The 14,464-nt window shown below is 41.6% G+C and overlaps 1 protein-coding gene across 1 annotated transcript; it reads left to right on the top strand.

Annotated features, from left to right (window-relative positions):
- Positions 1-8,929: 8,929 nt before the first annotated feature.
- On the top strand, positions 8,930-13,159 carry LOC140601050 (histone H2B type 2-K1-like). The gene has a single exon (XM_072769556.1). It carries the CDS (start codon positions 12,708-12,710, stop codon positions 13,116-13,118), a length of 411 nt encoding a protein of 136 aa, XP_072625657.1. The 5' UTR covers positions 8,930-12,707; the 3' UTR covers positions 13,119-13,159.
- The last annotated feature ends 1,305 nt before the right edge of the window (positions 13,160-14,464 follow it).

Raw genomic sequence — 14,464 nt, 5'->3', positions numbered from 1 at the left:
AAAAATAAAACAAAAAACAAAAAAACAAAAACCACACGTACACTTTCCTTCATGGCTTAAAGCTTCACATAGTTGATTCAAACCCAAAGGTGCATATTTGCTCTGCTTTGCTTTTCTTGTTTTCTTAAGTTTGAACAGTATGAATGCGGCTGTTTAGGAGTCAGAGAGAAGGAAATTTCATCTGCTTAAAGCTTTTCCTAAACTTTCCAGTTTCTTTTGGCCTCTGAAAACCAAAGAATCGAGTCTTTTATGCCTAAGATTAGAAACATCTGGACTTCACATTTGAGTAAGACTGGGCTGAAGCAGGGCAAAGCCAGGTAAGAATGGCCTGCCTATTTGAATTACGGAATTTAAGCCTGGAAAGCACTAAAAGTTACCAAACTCAACTTCTTCATCATTTAAATAAGGAAACAGGCACAGATAGGTTAGGACTTGCTTAGTGTCACATACCTTGTAAGTATCAGAGGTGAAGCCAGAACCCAGGAGATAACTGGAAGAACCTTCCTCCCATCTGCCACTCTTTCTTTTCATGCATAGGGAGGAACAGAAAACAGAAAGAAAATGTTTATAAGCATTTTTAAGCACCCTATTTAACTATTCCCACTTTTATATGCTCCTATTCAGTTCTCATCCACTGGATATACATTCTTCCTCAGAAGAGAGGGATTTAATGTTCCTAGAGCACCTACTATGTGAGAGGTGGTCACTACATTTTTTGTTGTTGGATTTTCACAACAATACCATGAGGAGGCATTATTATGCCTGTTTCACATAGAATGAAACTAAGAGGTTAAACACACTTGACCAAGGTCACACAACTCAAAAGTGGTAGTCAGGATTTGAATTCAAATCTCTCCAATCTTGCAGCCTCTAGGCTGCATGATGCCATGTTGCATGGCTACTGTGCATGCCACAGTTTACATATTTGTAGTTTCAAAAGTACAACCTCATTTTCATAAGTATTACTTTTGTGAACATATTAGTTCATTCAACAAATATTTATTAAACAGCTTTTCCATGTACAGGTACAATCAAGACTCTGAGGCTATTGCAATGTGGCAGTGAGCAGCATGCATGAATCCCTGCTCTCATGGAGCACAAATTCTACAGGGAGAATTGACCAAATCAATATGTCAGGTAAGGTGCTAAGTGCAAGGGGCAGAGGTGGAGAATGAAACAAGGAAAGGGAATAGGAAATGCTGGGAGCCAGGGGTTGGGGAAGACATCAATTTTAAACGTGATGGTCAGAGAAGCAGTCTCATCCGTGACATTTGAGCAGATCTGAAGGTAGTGAGGGAACAAGCCAAATGGATACCTGGGAGAAGAGGGAAGGGCGAGTTCAAAGTTACTGACGCAGCAGAAGGCCTGGTGTGTTCAAAAAGAGTTAGGAAGACTGTACAGCCTGAGTGGAGGGTGCAAGAGGGAAAGTAGTATAAGATGAAGTTAGAGAGTAATGGGAGCCAGAAGAAGTAGGGCCTGGGACCAACAAAAACATCAGCTTTTCTCCTGAATGAGGAGGCAGCCGTGGAAGCTTGTGAGTAGAGCCCTGAACTGTTTTCCCTTTCTAAAGGGTCCCTAGGACTACTGTGTTGACAGTAGACTGGGGGATGGGAGGCAAGGCAAAAGCAGAAAGACGAGTTGAGAGGCCACAGCAATAATTCAGGTGGGAGACGGTGTGACCAGGACCCGGGGTAGTAGAGGATACAATGAGGAGTGAGGCAGTTCAGGGTATATGTTGACAGTGGGGCCAGTATGAAGCCTACTGTGAGCGTGCTGTGGTGTCCGACAGCATTTATAGTGGAGGTTGAGGCTAACCCAGCCGGCACATAATAGACGATCCTCTTATTAACATTGCCACTCGCACTCTGCATATCTCCTTCCCTTAGGGTAAACTACAAGAGCCAGATCACTGAGCCAAAGAATGGGATCGTCTTTATTCCTCTTGCTACATATTGTCATCTTCTTTCCTAGGCTCCACCAGCAGGACCTGAAAGATCCTTCATTTTAAATGTTCCGGAATTCCTTTCCTATCCTTAGCACCTCTCACCCTCTCTCCCACTATGATTTTCTTCTTTTTCTCCCTCTCCGCCCTCCCCTTTTGGGGAACTAGTAAAGGGGAAGGGTAACAAAGATAGACAAAGTTGAGTGCTGGCCACAGAGGTAAGAAAAGACAAGGAGGGATTTCTTCATTTTTTTTTTCTTCATTTTTTTCCCCCTCAGGGTCTTACAGCCCTGAGAAAGGGCCAGCTGCTTCCTTTAGTTAGATGAGAATCTTCTTCTGTAAGAATCAACAAACTAACAATACTGCTGACCGAGACCCTTTTTTTTTCTTCTGGGGACATCAATGGACTTCACAATTTCAATTATCTTTTCACAATGTCCCCTGGTGCTAGATCAAACTGCCTCCCCTGAACAAACATTCCTCTCACCAGGGTGGGAAGTTCACAAACTTTTTGACTCATTTGCTCCCCTCCCCCATCCGTTTGGGTCCCCTGTCAAAGGATCCCCTTGCTTCCTATAACTCCAAAGTCCTCCTTATCCAATTTCATGCTAAGTATGGAAGAAAATGTTTTCGTGATTTATTAAGGACAGAGGCACTCTTATGGATTCCAGGACCAGTTTGTCAACTGCTGCTGCTCCTAAATTTCATATGGAAATGCAAGAAACTCAGAATAGCCAGACAATCTTGGAAATGAACAAAGTTAGTAGATTCATGTTGAAAGACGACAGCAATCAAGACAGTGTGGTACTGGCACAAAGATAAACATTGGGATCGATAGAACAGATTTAAGAATCTAAAAATGAGCCCTAGCAATTATAGTCAGTTGATTTTTGACAAAGAGACCAAGAAAATTCAATAGGAAAAGACTTACTCTGAAGTTTTCCTCTCAAAGTCTTATAGTTTTGGGGTGCCTTTTCAACAAATGGTGCTGGGACAACTGAATATCCACAAGCAAAAAAACTAATTTGGACCTCTAATAAACATCATACACAAAAATTAACTAAAAATGGATCATAGACCTAGATGTAGCAGCTAAAACTATAAGACTTTAAAAAAAAAAAGATTATTTATTTATTTATTTGAGAGAGAGACAGAGGTGCAAGAGAGGGGGTGCAAGAGAGAGCACCAGCAGGGGGAGGGACTGACGGAGAGGGAGAAGCAGACTCCCCCTGAGCAAGGAGCCCTATGTGGGCTCCATCCCAGGACCCTGAGATCATGACCTGAGCCAAAGGCAGACACTTAAGCCACTGGGCAGGTACCCCAAAACTATAAGACTTTTAGAGGAAAACTTCAGAGTAAGTCTTTGTGACTTTGGGTTGGGCGGTGATTTCTTAGATAAACACCAACAGCACAAGACATAAAATAAAAGATTGATATGTTGAACTTTATCGAAATTAAAAACTATGGTGTTCAGAGGGCACATACAATGAAGAAAGCTGAGAGGACAGCCCAGGGAATGAGAAAAAATATTTCCAAATCATAAATCTGATAAGGAAATTGTACCTAGGATATTTAAAACTCTTAAATTTAATAATAAATTTAATAATAAAAAGACAATCCAATTTAAAGATGGGTAGTTATAATAGACATTTTTTCCAAAGAAAATATACAAATGGCTAATAATCACACAGAAAATTATTAGGGAAATGCAATTTCACCCGCTAAAATGGCTAAATAAAAAAAGGCAGAAAATAAGTTTTTGGTGAGGATGTGGAGAAATTGAACTCATACACAGCTGATGGGAAAGCAAAATGGTGTAGCCACTTTGGAAAATGGTTTGACAGTCCTTCTAAATGCTAAAAATAGAGTTGCCATATGACCCCACAATTCCAATCCTAGTTATCTACCGAAGAGAAATGAAAACTTATGTCCTCACAAAAACTTGTACGTGAATGTTCATGGCTTTATTCACATAATAAAAAAAGGAAATAACCCAAATGCATGCCAGCCGATGAAAGGATAAACAAAATGTGATATAGCCATATGGTGGAATGCTCTTTGGTAATAAAAAGAAATTAAGTACAGATACATACTACCATATGGTTGAACCTCAAAAACATTTTGTTAGGTGAAAGAAACCAGTCACAAAAGGCCATCTATTTTGTGATCTCATTTATATAACATGTTTAGTGTAGGCAAATCCATAGAAACAGAAAGTAGATTAGTGGCTGCCTAGAATTAGGGAGAGCAAAAGGGTGGGGTGGAAGAGTGGAGATGGTGAGTGCTAACTGGTACAAGTTTCTTTTGAGATAATGAAAATGTTCTAACATTGATTAAGGTGATGGATGCACAACACTATATACTAAAACTCATTGAACTGTATACTTTAGATGTGTGAACTTAACAGTATATACATTTTATCTCAGTACAGCTCTTTGTAAAAAGTGGCTGCTTGTTCTTAGAAAATGACACCACATCGTTCTGTTCAATGCCCTTAACAAATCAGTTCATGTAATGCATGAAGGAACATGCTATGGGATGGCCTACAGTGTTGCCAGTAATAAAAGGTAGAGACAGAAAGGGGCCAGGGGAGGAGGAGGACAGAATAAGGGATGAGGGAGGGATGGTAAGGGATAGGCAGAGATGCACTCAGAAATGAAGACATAAATCGTCTTAAGGTTGGAAAGCCAGGTGGGAAAGGGAGAGGAAATGTGGGAGCGGAATCTGCAGGGTATCTTTACTCTACAGGAATAGAGGTGGCATGGTTCAAAGCAAAACTGCAAAGCAAATAATTAAGGAATAAAGACTTCACTGATTCGCTTGTGTATATCATGCTGTGTAGAGCTGATGGAAATTACTCTGTAAAAGTATGTGCACACTGTAGCCAATTAGAAAACAGGAATCATGGTTGCAGTTGCTAAATGTGTATCAAAGCACAATTATAATGCCATTCTGCAAATAGCCAGAAATGATATAAAGTGTTGAGCCTTTTTACAAAGCTGTGGATTGACATGAGGTAACTTTTAGGAAACTGCTTCTTTTTTTTTTTTTTTTTTTTAAACGTTTGTTTTTCAGTGTCATGGTCTTTTTATTTTTTTCTTTTTCTTCTCTTTCTTTCTTTTTTTTTTAATAAAATAATTTTTATTGGTGTTCAATTTACCAACATACAGAATAACACCCAGTGCTCATCCCGTCAAGTGTCCCCCTCAGTGCCCGTCACCCACTCACCCCCACCCCCCGCCCTCCTCCCCTTCCACCACCCCTAGTTCGTTTCCCAGAGTTAGGAGTCTTTACGTTCTGTCTCCCTTTCTGATATTTCCCACACATTTCTTCTCCCTTCCCTTATATTCCCTTTCACTATTATTTATATTCCCCAAATGAATGAGACCATACAATGTTTGTCCTTCTCCGAGTGAGTTACTTCACTCAGCATAATACCCTCCAGTTCCATCCACGTCGAAGCAAATGATGGGTATTCATCGTTTCTAATGGCTGAGTAATATTCCATTGTATACATAGACCACATCTTCTTTATCCATTCATCATTCGATGGACACCGAGGCTCCTTCCACAGTTTGGCTATTGTGGACATTGCTGCTAGGAACATCGGGGTGCAGGTGTCCCGGCGTTTCATAGGAAACTGCTTCTTTATCTAAGCATAAATCCATGTTTATAATCTTCTTTTTTAAAGATGTTTATTTATTCATGAGAAACATCCAGAGAAAGAGAGAGAAACAGAGGCATAGGCAGAGGGAGAAACAGGCTCCATGTAGGGAGCCCGATGTGGGACTCGATCCCCAGGACTCCAGCATCACACCCTGAGCTGGAAGGCAGAAGATCAACCGCTGAGCCACCCAGGCATCCTCATGTTTATAATCCTATTTGTACATCTCTTGCATCTCAAGGAGAGTATTTTTAGTTTCTAAAAATGTTTTCCCTACATTTAAACTTTTTAGAGATATGTTGGATCTGAAATGTGTCCATTTTTTAAGTAAGAATTTTAAAATAAGAATACAGGGCAAGTTAGATAATATAATGGCAACTCACTGTATCTAGTAAAACACACATACTCGTGCACACACCACTTCCCAAAAATGCAAGCATGAAAGACACAAGTCACATCACTATTAGCCTGTCCCTGGTCTTTGCTCTATCTACTCAAGAGCCCATCTCCACCTCATAGCCCATCATATAGGGTAGAAAAACCTGAGACAGAACAGCTGTGACCAGGGCTTACTCATCTGTACAAACGCTAGATGATGATAGTTAAAATAATTAGCATGTGTAAAGGGCTTTGTGGTATAAATGCCACCACCATGCATTTGATTTTCATTTAATTTTAATCTCCATAGAAACCTCTCCCTTTTCCCCCCAGATGAAAGAATCAAAGCTTTGGAATGAGGGGAGATCTCTCCTCCAGTGTGTCAACATACCTAAACCTCTCTCAGTCTAAAAAAAGAAAAAAAAAAAAAAAAAGAAAGAAATCCATTCTTTACTTCACAGTGCCCTCCAGCCAACTTATCTTTCTTCGATTTCTACATAAGCTTTTTCAAAAGTAACTCACACGACTGTCTCCCCTTCTTTGCACTCATCTTGTTAATTTTCCTTGTCTAAGTAATGTAATATAGCAAGGCAGGTCACAGGCTGAAAGGTTGCACCTGGGAGTCACTTGGCTCCTAATGTTTGGATCATGCCTTGATTATTAAAAACAACTTGAGGGATTTTTATATGAAAAAAAAAAATAAAAAAATAAAAACAACTTGAGGGGTTAACAAGAGGAATGTCCTTGACCACTCAAGATCATGGGTAAACTCTGGGCAGGCAGTCCGGTTTGGGAAACTTGTAGAATTCCTCTGAACTTCAAGGAGCTTCCCATTCTCTGGCTATTTCCCCTTCCTTAAGAAAGGAAGGGAGGAAGAAAGGAAAGAAAGTGGGAGGGAGGTAAGGCGGGATAGCTTCAAAACAAAGTCATCTGAGTACAAACTCCATTCCCTTTCTCCTCTATTAGAATCCATTCCAACTCACTGCTGTTGGGGTTGCTAAAACAGAGGTCACATTTCTGCCACTTGTAGATCTGGCCTGGTAAGAGAAGAACTGTTTCCATCCCCTTCTATCAAAGTGCCTATCATTCCTCCATTTAAACTTCATGAATGATCTATATCTTGGAAGATGTTCTGGGATGAAGAGAACACTAAAGTGGAAATACCTGGAGAGGTGAGATTGCAGAAGGCAAGGGGGTTTGCCTGAAGGCATGCTTCACCTGCTCCCCAGCGCACCCCAGAGTCAGTCCTGGTCACTTACAGGATAGGAAAATGTGATGAAAGAAGCCCATGAGTGAGCTCCTGGCCTCCATGCACAGTGAGTTCTCTCTCCCCTCCCAGCTGCACTAACCATACTTCCTGTTCTGTTCTGTGAAGTTTGAGTCTGGCACTCTATGAAGACACAGTGCCCACTTTGAGCTAAGCAAAGCAGCCTTTCCTCCAGACCGAGATGGCTGTCCCTCTTCTCAGTGCTCTGCTTCTCCAGCTGCAAAAGCAGGGCCCAGTTCCCACCTCCCCAGATCCAGAGGTAATGAACCACAGCCAGACTCTGTAATTCCAAGGAGCTCCCAACCTCACCAGTGTTTAGAATCTAAACATAGTTACTACACATTCCCCCACACTTTCAATCCCTTTCCCTATCATTCAGGCTGCTGAAGAATTAGTATCTCCTTTGACAACAAAGAAGACAAGCATGAAAAGGCAGGGTAGGCCACAGGGCAAAATCAGAAAGTAGGTAACCTACCTTTGACATGCCATCTCTTTCTCCTTCCTGCTCTCTCTACTGAAGCCAGGAAAGAATCTGAAAATAGCCATTTGTACATAAATGTGAACTTCAAGTTCTCAAACTGTATCTCGTAGGGACTTTATTATTGTTTACAAAAAAAAAAGTTTTGGCCCCCAGTAGAAACAGCTTCTTTTGGGGCCGGTAGCCAAAGGACTTGTAGGGAACACGAGGGCCTTCATCTGGGGATCATCCCATGCAGAGAGCTCCTTAGAACCACTCATAGGGCTAGACCAGGTGGAGAGTCCGAGATGAATGGTACACAGTCATTCATTTCAGGGACTTTCCCTCAACCTCTACCTCTCTGGTGGCTTTGCTGTCATCACCAACCTTCTTAGGCCAGCCCTGGGGACATTCACGGGTGACCCAGGAAGGCTGGATTAGGGGAAGTGGAGGACGGGCTGTGCTGATGATTTATTAAACTCTGTGGCTTCTTCACTCCTCCACAAGGCTCCTCATCAGAGGGTGTGGCTTGGGTCATGCTGGGCACTCAGCAGCTTTGTGGTGGGTATCGGTTTGTGCTTCCTCTCCTTTGCTTTCGATTCAGTGCTTTCCTGTTGCAGTCTGAGCACTTCTATTTAACCGCAGCCCCACAGCAGCTACCACTGCATGCAAACTGGGTCCATCGAGGGGCAAGTGTAGGGCAAGCCAGGGGATGGAAGGGCTGAGAGGTGAGAAAGGAGAGTGGTATAAGCCAGCTGGAAATGAAGACAAAATTCCAAAGATAGGATGTCATGATGAATAATCGTCCAGAAAACATTCCAGTAATTTAAAAAATATGTTCCAGCTCATATTCGGCTATGTTAAGAGTCCATGCTGATCTAAATTAATTAGCTCAAATATATTTTCATTTGAACATACCTTCAGAAGTCTTTTGCAAAGAAATAAGAAATAGGGTGAGCTAAGGTTCACTGTGGCTTTAATTCAAGAATTAATTAAAAACTAAGTATTCAAATTCAGTTCTGATTCAGGAGTAAGACAAATGACAATCTGGAGGTAGACTTTAGACCAGACATGTTTGAGGTCCTACGATACAGTGTTTGCTCCATGTGAAGGAACCAGCATTTGTGAAGCCCTAGAAACAAGAGAAAGCAGGATGTGTTTGCAACACACGAATCCAGTATGTGTGAGGTGCAGACAATGGTAGGCAGGTTGCTGATTGCAGAGTGTTTATGAGCCATGCTAAGACATTCGGACTCTAGCCCAAGAATACAGGGAAGCAATGAAATGATTTTAAATGCAGGAGGTGAATTCATCAGAATTGCATTTATTAAAATAAAACAAAACAAAACAAAACAAAACTTTCTGGTAGCTGGTGGAAAATGACCCAGGGGAGAAAAACTAGAGGCAGGAAACTAGTAAAGACTTGCAAAAGCCCAGAGGTCATTGCTTAGGCCAGGGGAGGAGAAGAATAAGCCGGTGTTTTCAAAGAAAAAGATTTTACTAGACTTGGTTATTGATCGAAAAGAGAGACTGTGCACAGAAGTCAAAGATGAATCCTGGGTTTCTGTCTAGAACAATAGGGTGGATGTTGTGGCATATGTTAGGAAAAGGAAGAGTAGAAGAGGAATAGTCTAGAGAAGTGAGTTGATTAACATGGCTTCAGGAATATCCAACCGGAGCAGTTCTAGAAGACAGTTGTTATATTAGTCTGGAGTTCAGGAGAGATATTTAGAAGTCACTGGCTTAAAAAATTCATAAAGCTGCGGAAGAGAAGATTTCTCAGAAAACGTATAGAGGGGGAAGACAGGCTGACATAGGACAGGACCCTGAGGAACATCGACACCTCAGGAGTCTTCTCTCTCTATGAAAGAAGAGCTTTCAAAGGATGCCTAAGATCCATGAGGAAGGTAAGAAAAAAATAATAGTGCGTGGAATCCACAGGAAGGTAGTGAGTCTATCAAGGAGGTTAATGGTGTCAGTTTCTGCTCATTGTCAGGTAAGAGGAAGACTGATATACCCACCAAATTTAGTCATGGGGGGCATTACCGTCCTTAAAGAAAGCCCCTTCCATAGTGTGAGAGTCAATGCCAGATTAGTCTGGGTTTACAAGAGTGGAGCAAGCGAAGAATTAGAAACAACAAGGTGTGCAGACTATTCCCTCTCCCTCAAATGCCCTTCCACACTTTATCTATGTGGTAAAATCTTGCTCATTCCAGGATAGGGCTGAAGTAAAGGGTATTTATAAACAAACAAACAAAAATCCAAGGAAGATGTTCTTTTCCAGAAGCAAACTCAGCCAGGGCTGGAAGTCAGGAAGTGGGTAACTTATTCCATGCTCACCAGACAAGGACTTTCAACCAATAAAGAAGGCCTGTACACTCTCTGGTGCCAGTGTGGGGGTGTTGGTCTACATTAAGCCAAGAATGTGATGCAATTCTTAAGAACAGGAAGAGGTTTAGCTGGGATGGGAGGAGGACTCTGACTTGAGGGTGGTGGTAGAGGGAGTGGAGTGAGAAACAGAGTAGTTTTTTTTTTTTTTTTTTTTTCCCAAAAGAGCAGAGCCAGAAATGAGCTGAGAAAAGCAGAAGGGATTGAAAAACTGTACCACTGAAAGCCTTTCTACTCCTCTCTAATTGTAGAAAAGCACATAGAAAAAGGATCAGACTGGGTGATGGGCACTAAGGGGGCACTTAACAGGATGAACACTGGGTGATATGCTATATGTTGGCAAATTGAACTCCAATAAAAAAAATAAAAAGAAAAAATAAAAAAGAAAAAGAAAAAGGATCAGATTCAGAATTGGCTTTTGTACCACCACTTATTAGGGGAGAGAAAATATCCACCCCAGGACTCTCTTGCCACAAGGGGCCTCTGCCTGCACTTTTCTCTTCAAGAAGAGAACAGCAACTCTAATCACAAATGAGAAAATATATCTATAAGATGGGCATAGTGGCTATCAACATACATGAAAACATGTAGGAAGGCACCTTACCATGCTATTTGAGAACAGTTCAGGGGTGCTTGGGTGGTTTGTTGGGTAAGCATCTGACTCTTGGTTTCAGCTCAGGTCATGGTCTCAGGGTTCTGGGATCCAGTCCCGTGTCAGGTTTTGTGCTGAGCGTAGAGCCTGCTTGAGATCCTCTCCCTCTCCTTCTGTCCCCCCCCCTGTGTTTGTTCTCTCTCAAAAAAAATTTTGTTTTTAAAAGGAACAGTTTAAATATTAACTGCTGATGCTGTCACAAAGTATAAAAGCACAAAGATATTTTTAAACAAATTTGAATAATGAAAGAACAAGAAATATTAGATACAGATGACATTTGCTCTGAGTGACACAGACACATGTTATGACAGACATATTTAGACACTGTTGGAAATCATTCTTTGGACTTAGCCAGGCCTCTAAAATGGAAAGAATTGGGCCTAGAACAACTTACTTTCCTCTTGTTTAATTGTTTAGAAACTGGTGCTATGTGGGATCTAAAAATCTGGGGTTAACTGGAAAAACACAGCTAGAGGTTTTTAGTCGTGCAAGTCAAATCATTAAAACGAGATTAAAGGGCAGCCCGGGTGGCTTAGCGGTTTAGCACCGCCTTCAGCCCAGGGTGTGATCCTGGAGACCCGGGATCGGGCTCCCTGCATGGAGCCTGCTTCTCCCTCTGCCTGTCTCTGCCTCTCTCTCTCTCTTTCTGTGTCTCTCATGAATAAATAAATAAAAATTTTTTCAAAAATGAGATTGAAGAAATTGCCCAAATTATTTTTTCAGAGGCAAGAGAAAAGGCAAAAAGTTATTTTAAATGAGTGAATTTCTGTTATGGTATTTATTTATAACAATGAGATTTGTCTTGTCTGTCACTTAAAGACCATCATTTTTTAAAGGCTCTTCTCTTGTACAGTATAGCTGTTTTCCCCTCAGGGAAACTGTTAGACACTTTGAGGAAGTCGCGGTCTTCAGATTGGAGTTTTGCTGCCCTCTTCTGGGAACATGAAATCATAGCCTGAGAAATGGACTGTGCTAAAGGTTTCTAAATTCTTCTGCAACAAAACCAGACCAGGAAACCGCCCTATCAGTACTAAAATTATTACAGAACGAGGTCGTTAGTTTCCAGAAAAACAAACAGAATTGTACTGAACACCAGTTATTCCCTTGAACAGTAGGAATAGTAATGATAATAGTGATATAGTGTGGGACTTACAGGTCACTTTATGGTTCAGAAAAACTTCATGACCATTATTGCATTTTTATCTCCTTTATCTTCATGATAAAGTCCACATGAAGTAGGTGAGGCAGATATCATTCCTATTTTCCAACCATAGGAAACTGAAGCACATGGTGCCTAAGTAACCTGAAGTCTTACAGCTGCAGACTGGCAAGCTGGGTTTAGAAACCAAATCTCCTGTCTCTCCGTACAGTGTTTTCTACCCGCCCCTGGTCGCCCGACAGACCATTGCTGTATGTGACAGCAGTAGTTTGTCTCTGCTGCGGTTTCATACAAATCTCTATCCTTCTTCAGTTAATGTCCATTTTACACTACACTGTTTACCTAACTGATGAAAATAAATACACTGCTCTGTATATAATCCAAGCAAGGCTATATTGTTATTGTAGCCAAAATGACAAAAACAAACATATCTACATAAATCCCACAAGCAACTGGACTGGCTACAGCAGAATTTCTTAAACTTTTGTTTGGAAGTTCCTTAGCATCTTTTCTTTTTTTTTTTAAAAGCATCTTTAGCAAGCAGACTTTTGTAATATTCAGTCCCAACTCTACTATTGGGGAAAGCTGAGTTTTGAGAAAGGTGAAAGAAAAAGTAGTGTCAAAATGAAAAAAATATATGTGAAAACAATCAAGAAAAACCAGTTTGAGAATCAAAGTACTTTAATTCTCAAGTATGCAAATAAATGCTCTCCATGTTGATGTAAATGGCCAAACAAAAGGCATACAAATAGATATGCTCTTCAGTCCTTATTTTTATAGGTCTTACTACCTGCCTCAGCATGCCCAGCCCAACAATCCTCACTGCCTACACAGTAGGCAGCAGGAGGATGGGGGCTGAGCATGGGCAGCAGCCGCAGTCCGGGAGGGGCCGTGGTTCTGGCGATAAGAAGTCCAAAAAGCATAGCCAGCGCAAGGAAACCTACTCGATGTATATCTACAAGGTGCTAAAGCAGGTGCACCCGGACATCGGCATCTCTTCCAAGGCCATGAGCATCATGAACTTATTTGCGAACGATGTGTTTCAACGGCTGGCTGGCGAGGCTGCCCGGCTGGCCCAGTACTCGGGCCAGACCACACTGACATCCCGGAAGGTCCAGACAGCGGTGCGTCTGCTGCTGCCCGGAGAGCTGGCCAAGCATGCTGTATCTGAGGGCACCAAGGCCGTCACCAAGTACACCAGCTCCAAGTGACCCAGGGCCTTCCATTAATAAAGAGTGAGCTGCTCCCCCCCCCCCCAAAAAAAAAAAAATTGCAAGGAACAATTGGGGTTAAGTTTGGCAGGTACAAATTGCCATCAGTTGGTCACAACTAAGACTTAAATCAGTTTCTTTTATGTTTTAATATTTTTTCAGGAATTTATTTATTTATTTACTGAGCACGTGCGAGTGGGGGGAGGGGCAGAGAGAGAGAGAGAGAGGATCTTAGACTCTGTGCTGAGCATGGAGTCCCACAAGGGGCTCAGTCTCACAACCGAGATCATACCTGAACTGAAATCAAGAGTTGGACGCTTAACTGACTGAGCCACCCAGGTGCCCCAAACCAGTTTGTTTAACATGGTAAAATATGTCTTAACGTCATTTGGCATGGTGGTCAAGGTATTTTTCATTGAACTGGAGCCACTTTTTCAGATGACTAATTGGCAAGGGGTTAAGTGGCAGGAAAAGCTCACTTAATATTATCCACACAACATAGGAGCATGATGCCTCTGTGGCCAACTGAAAACATTTCCAGACTGACATCTGCCAGTCTATTTGATTTTTGCACTTTCTCTTCTAGCCAGATTTGTCTCCACATTTTAATTTCTTCTCCCTCTTCACCTTCTTACCTTCCATATGTTAAGGAATCAATTTAATTTGCTGTATTTCTTTCTTTTTCTCCAATGTGTTCACCATACATTGCTAGAATCTTCCTGTTGTTTTGTTCTTAGTTTTCATGTGCTTTTTCCCCTTCCCATCCCTTATTTAAGACGGGGATGGCCAGATGGAGAGGGAGAGAGAGCATCTCAAGCAGACTCCACACCCAGTGTGGAGCCCAATGTGGGGCTTGTCTTGGGGGATCGATCTCACAACCCTGAGATCATGGCCTGAGCCAAAATCAAGAGTCAGGTACTTAACTGACTGAGGCGCCCAGGCGCCCCTCTTCCCATCCCTTATTAAGCCTATACCACTTTATCCCACTTTGGCTTTCTCCTCCTTTAGTTCAAAATAAGTGTTTATCCATGACATACAGAGCAGCCCATTTCCAGAAAACTTGTGCATAAATGTTTATGGTCAATTTACCCATTCTACGAAAATATTTGCCTAGTACCTCCACCAGGTCAGCCATTATATCAAGTGCCAAGGATTTGCACATACATGAATAATAATGGATGGGAGTCTACCTCAGGGACTTCACAAAGTATACAGCAGACATTACAAAACTATTTTGTTTGTAAATTCCACACTAGAAATACGAACCAGTTGCTATGAAAGGATGAATCCATAGCTTCTCCCAGGTTGCTGAGAAGGCTGTGAGAATGTTAGGAAGGATATATAAA

The sequence above is a fragment of the Canis lupus genome, chromosome 12, assembly GCF_048164855.1.
Source record: "Canis lupus baileyi chromosome 12, mCanLup2.hap1, whole genome shotgun sequence".
Classification (NCBI taxonomy): Eukaryota; Metazoa; Chordata; class Mammalia; order Carnivora; family Canidae; genus Canis; species Canis lupus.
Note: the sequence above shows the minus strand (reverse complement) of the source record. Positions and strands in the feature narration are given on the sequence as shown.

Bases quoted from the DNA above. Each gene is read 5' to 3' on its own strand.
- LOC140601050 (XM_072769556.1), top strand. From the start codon at position 12,708: ATGCCCAGCCCAACAATCCTCACTGCCTACACAGTAGGCAGCAGGAGG.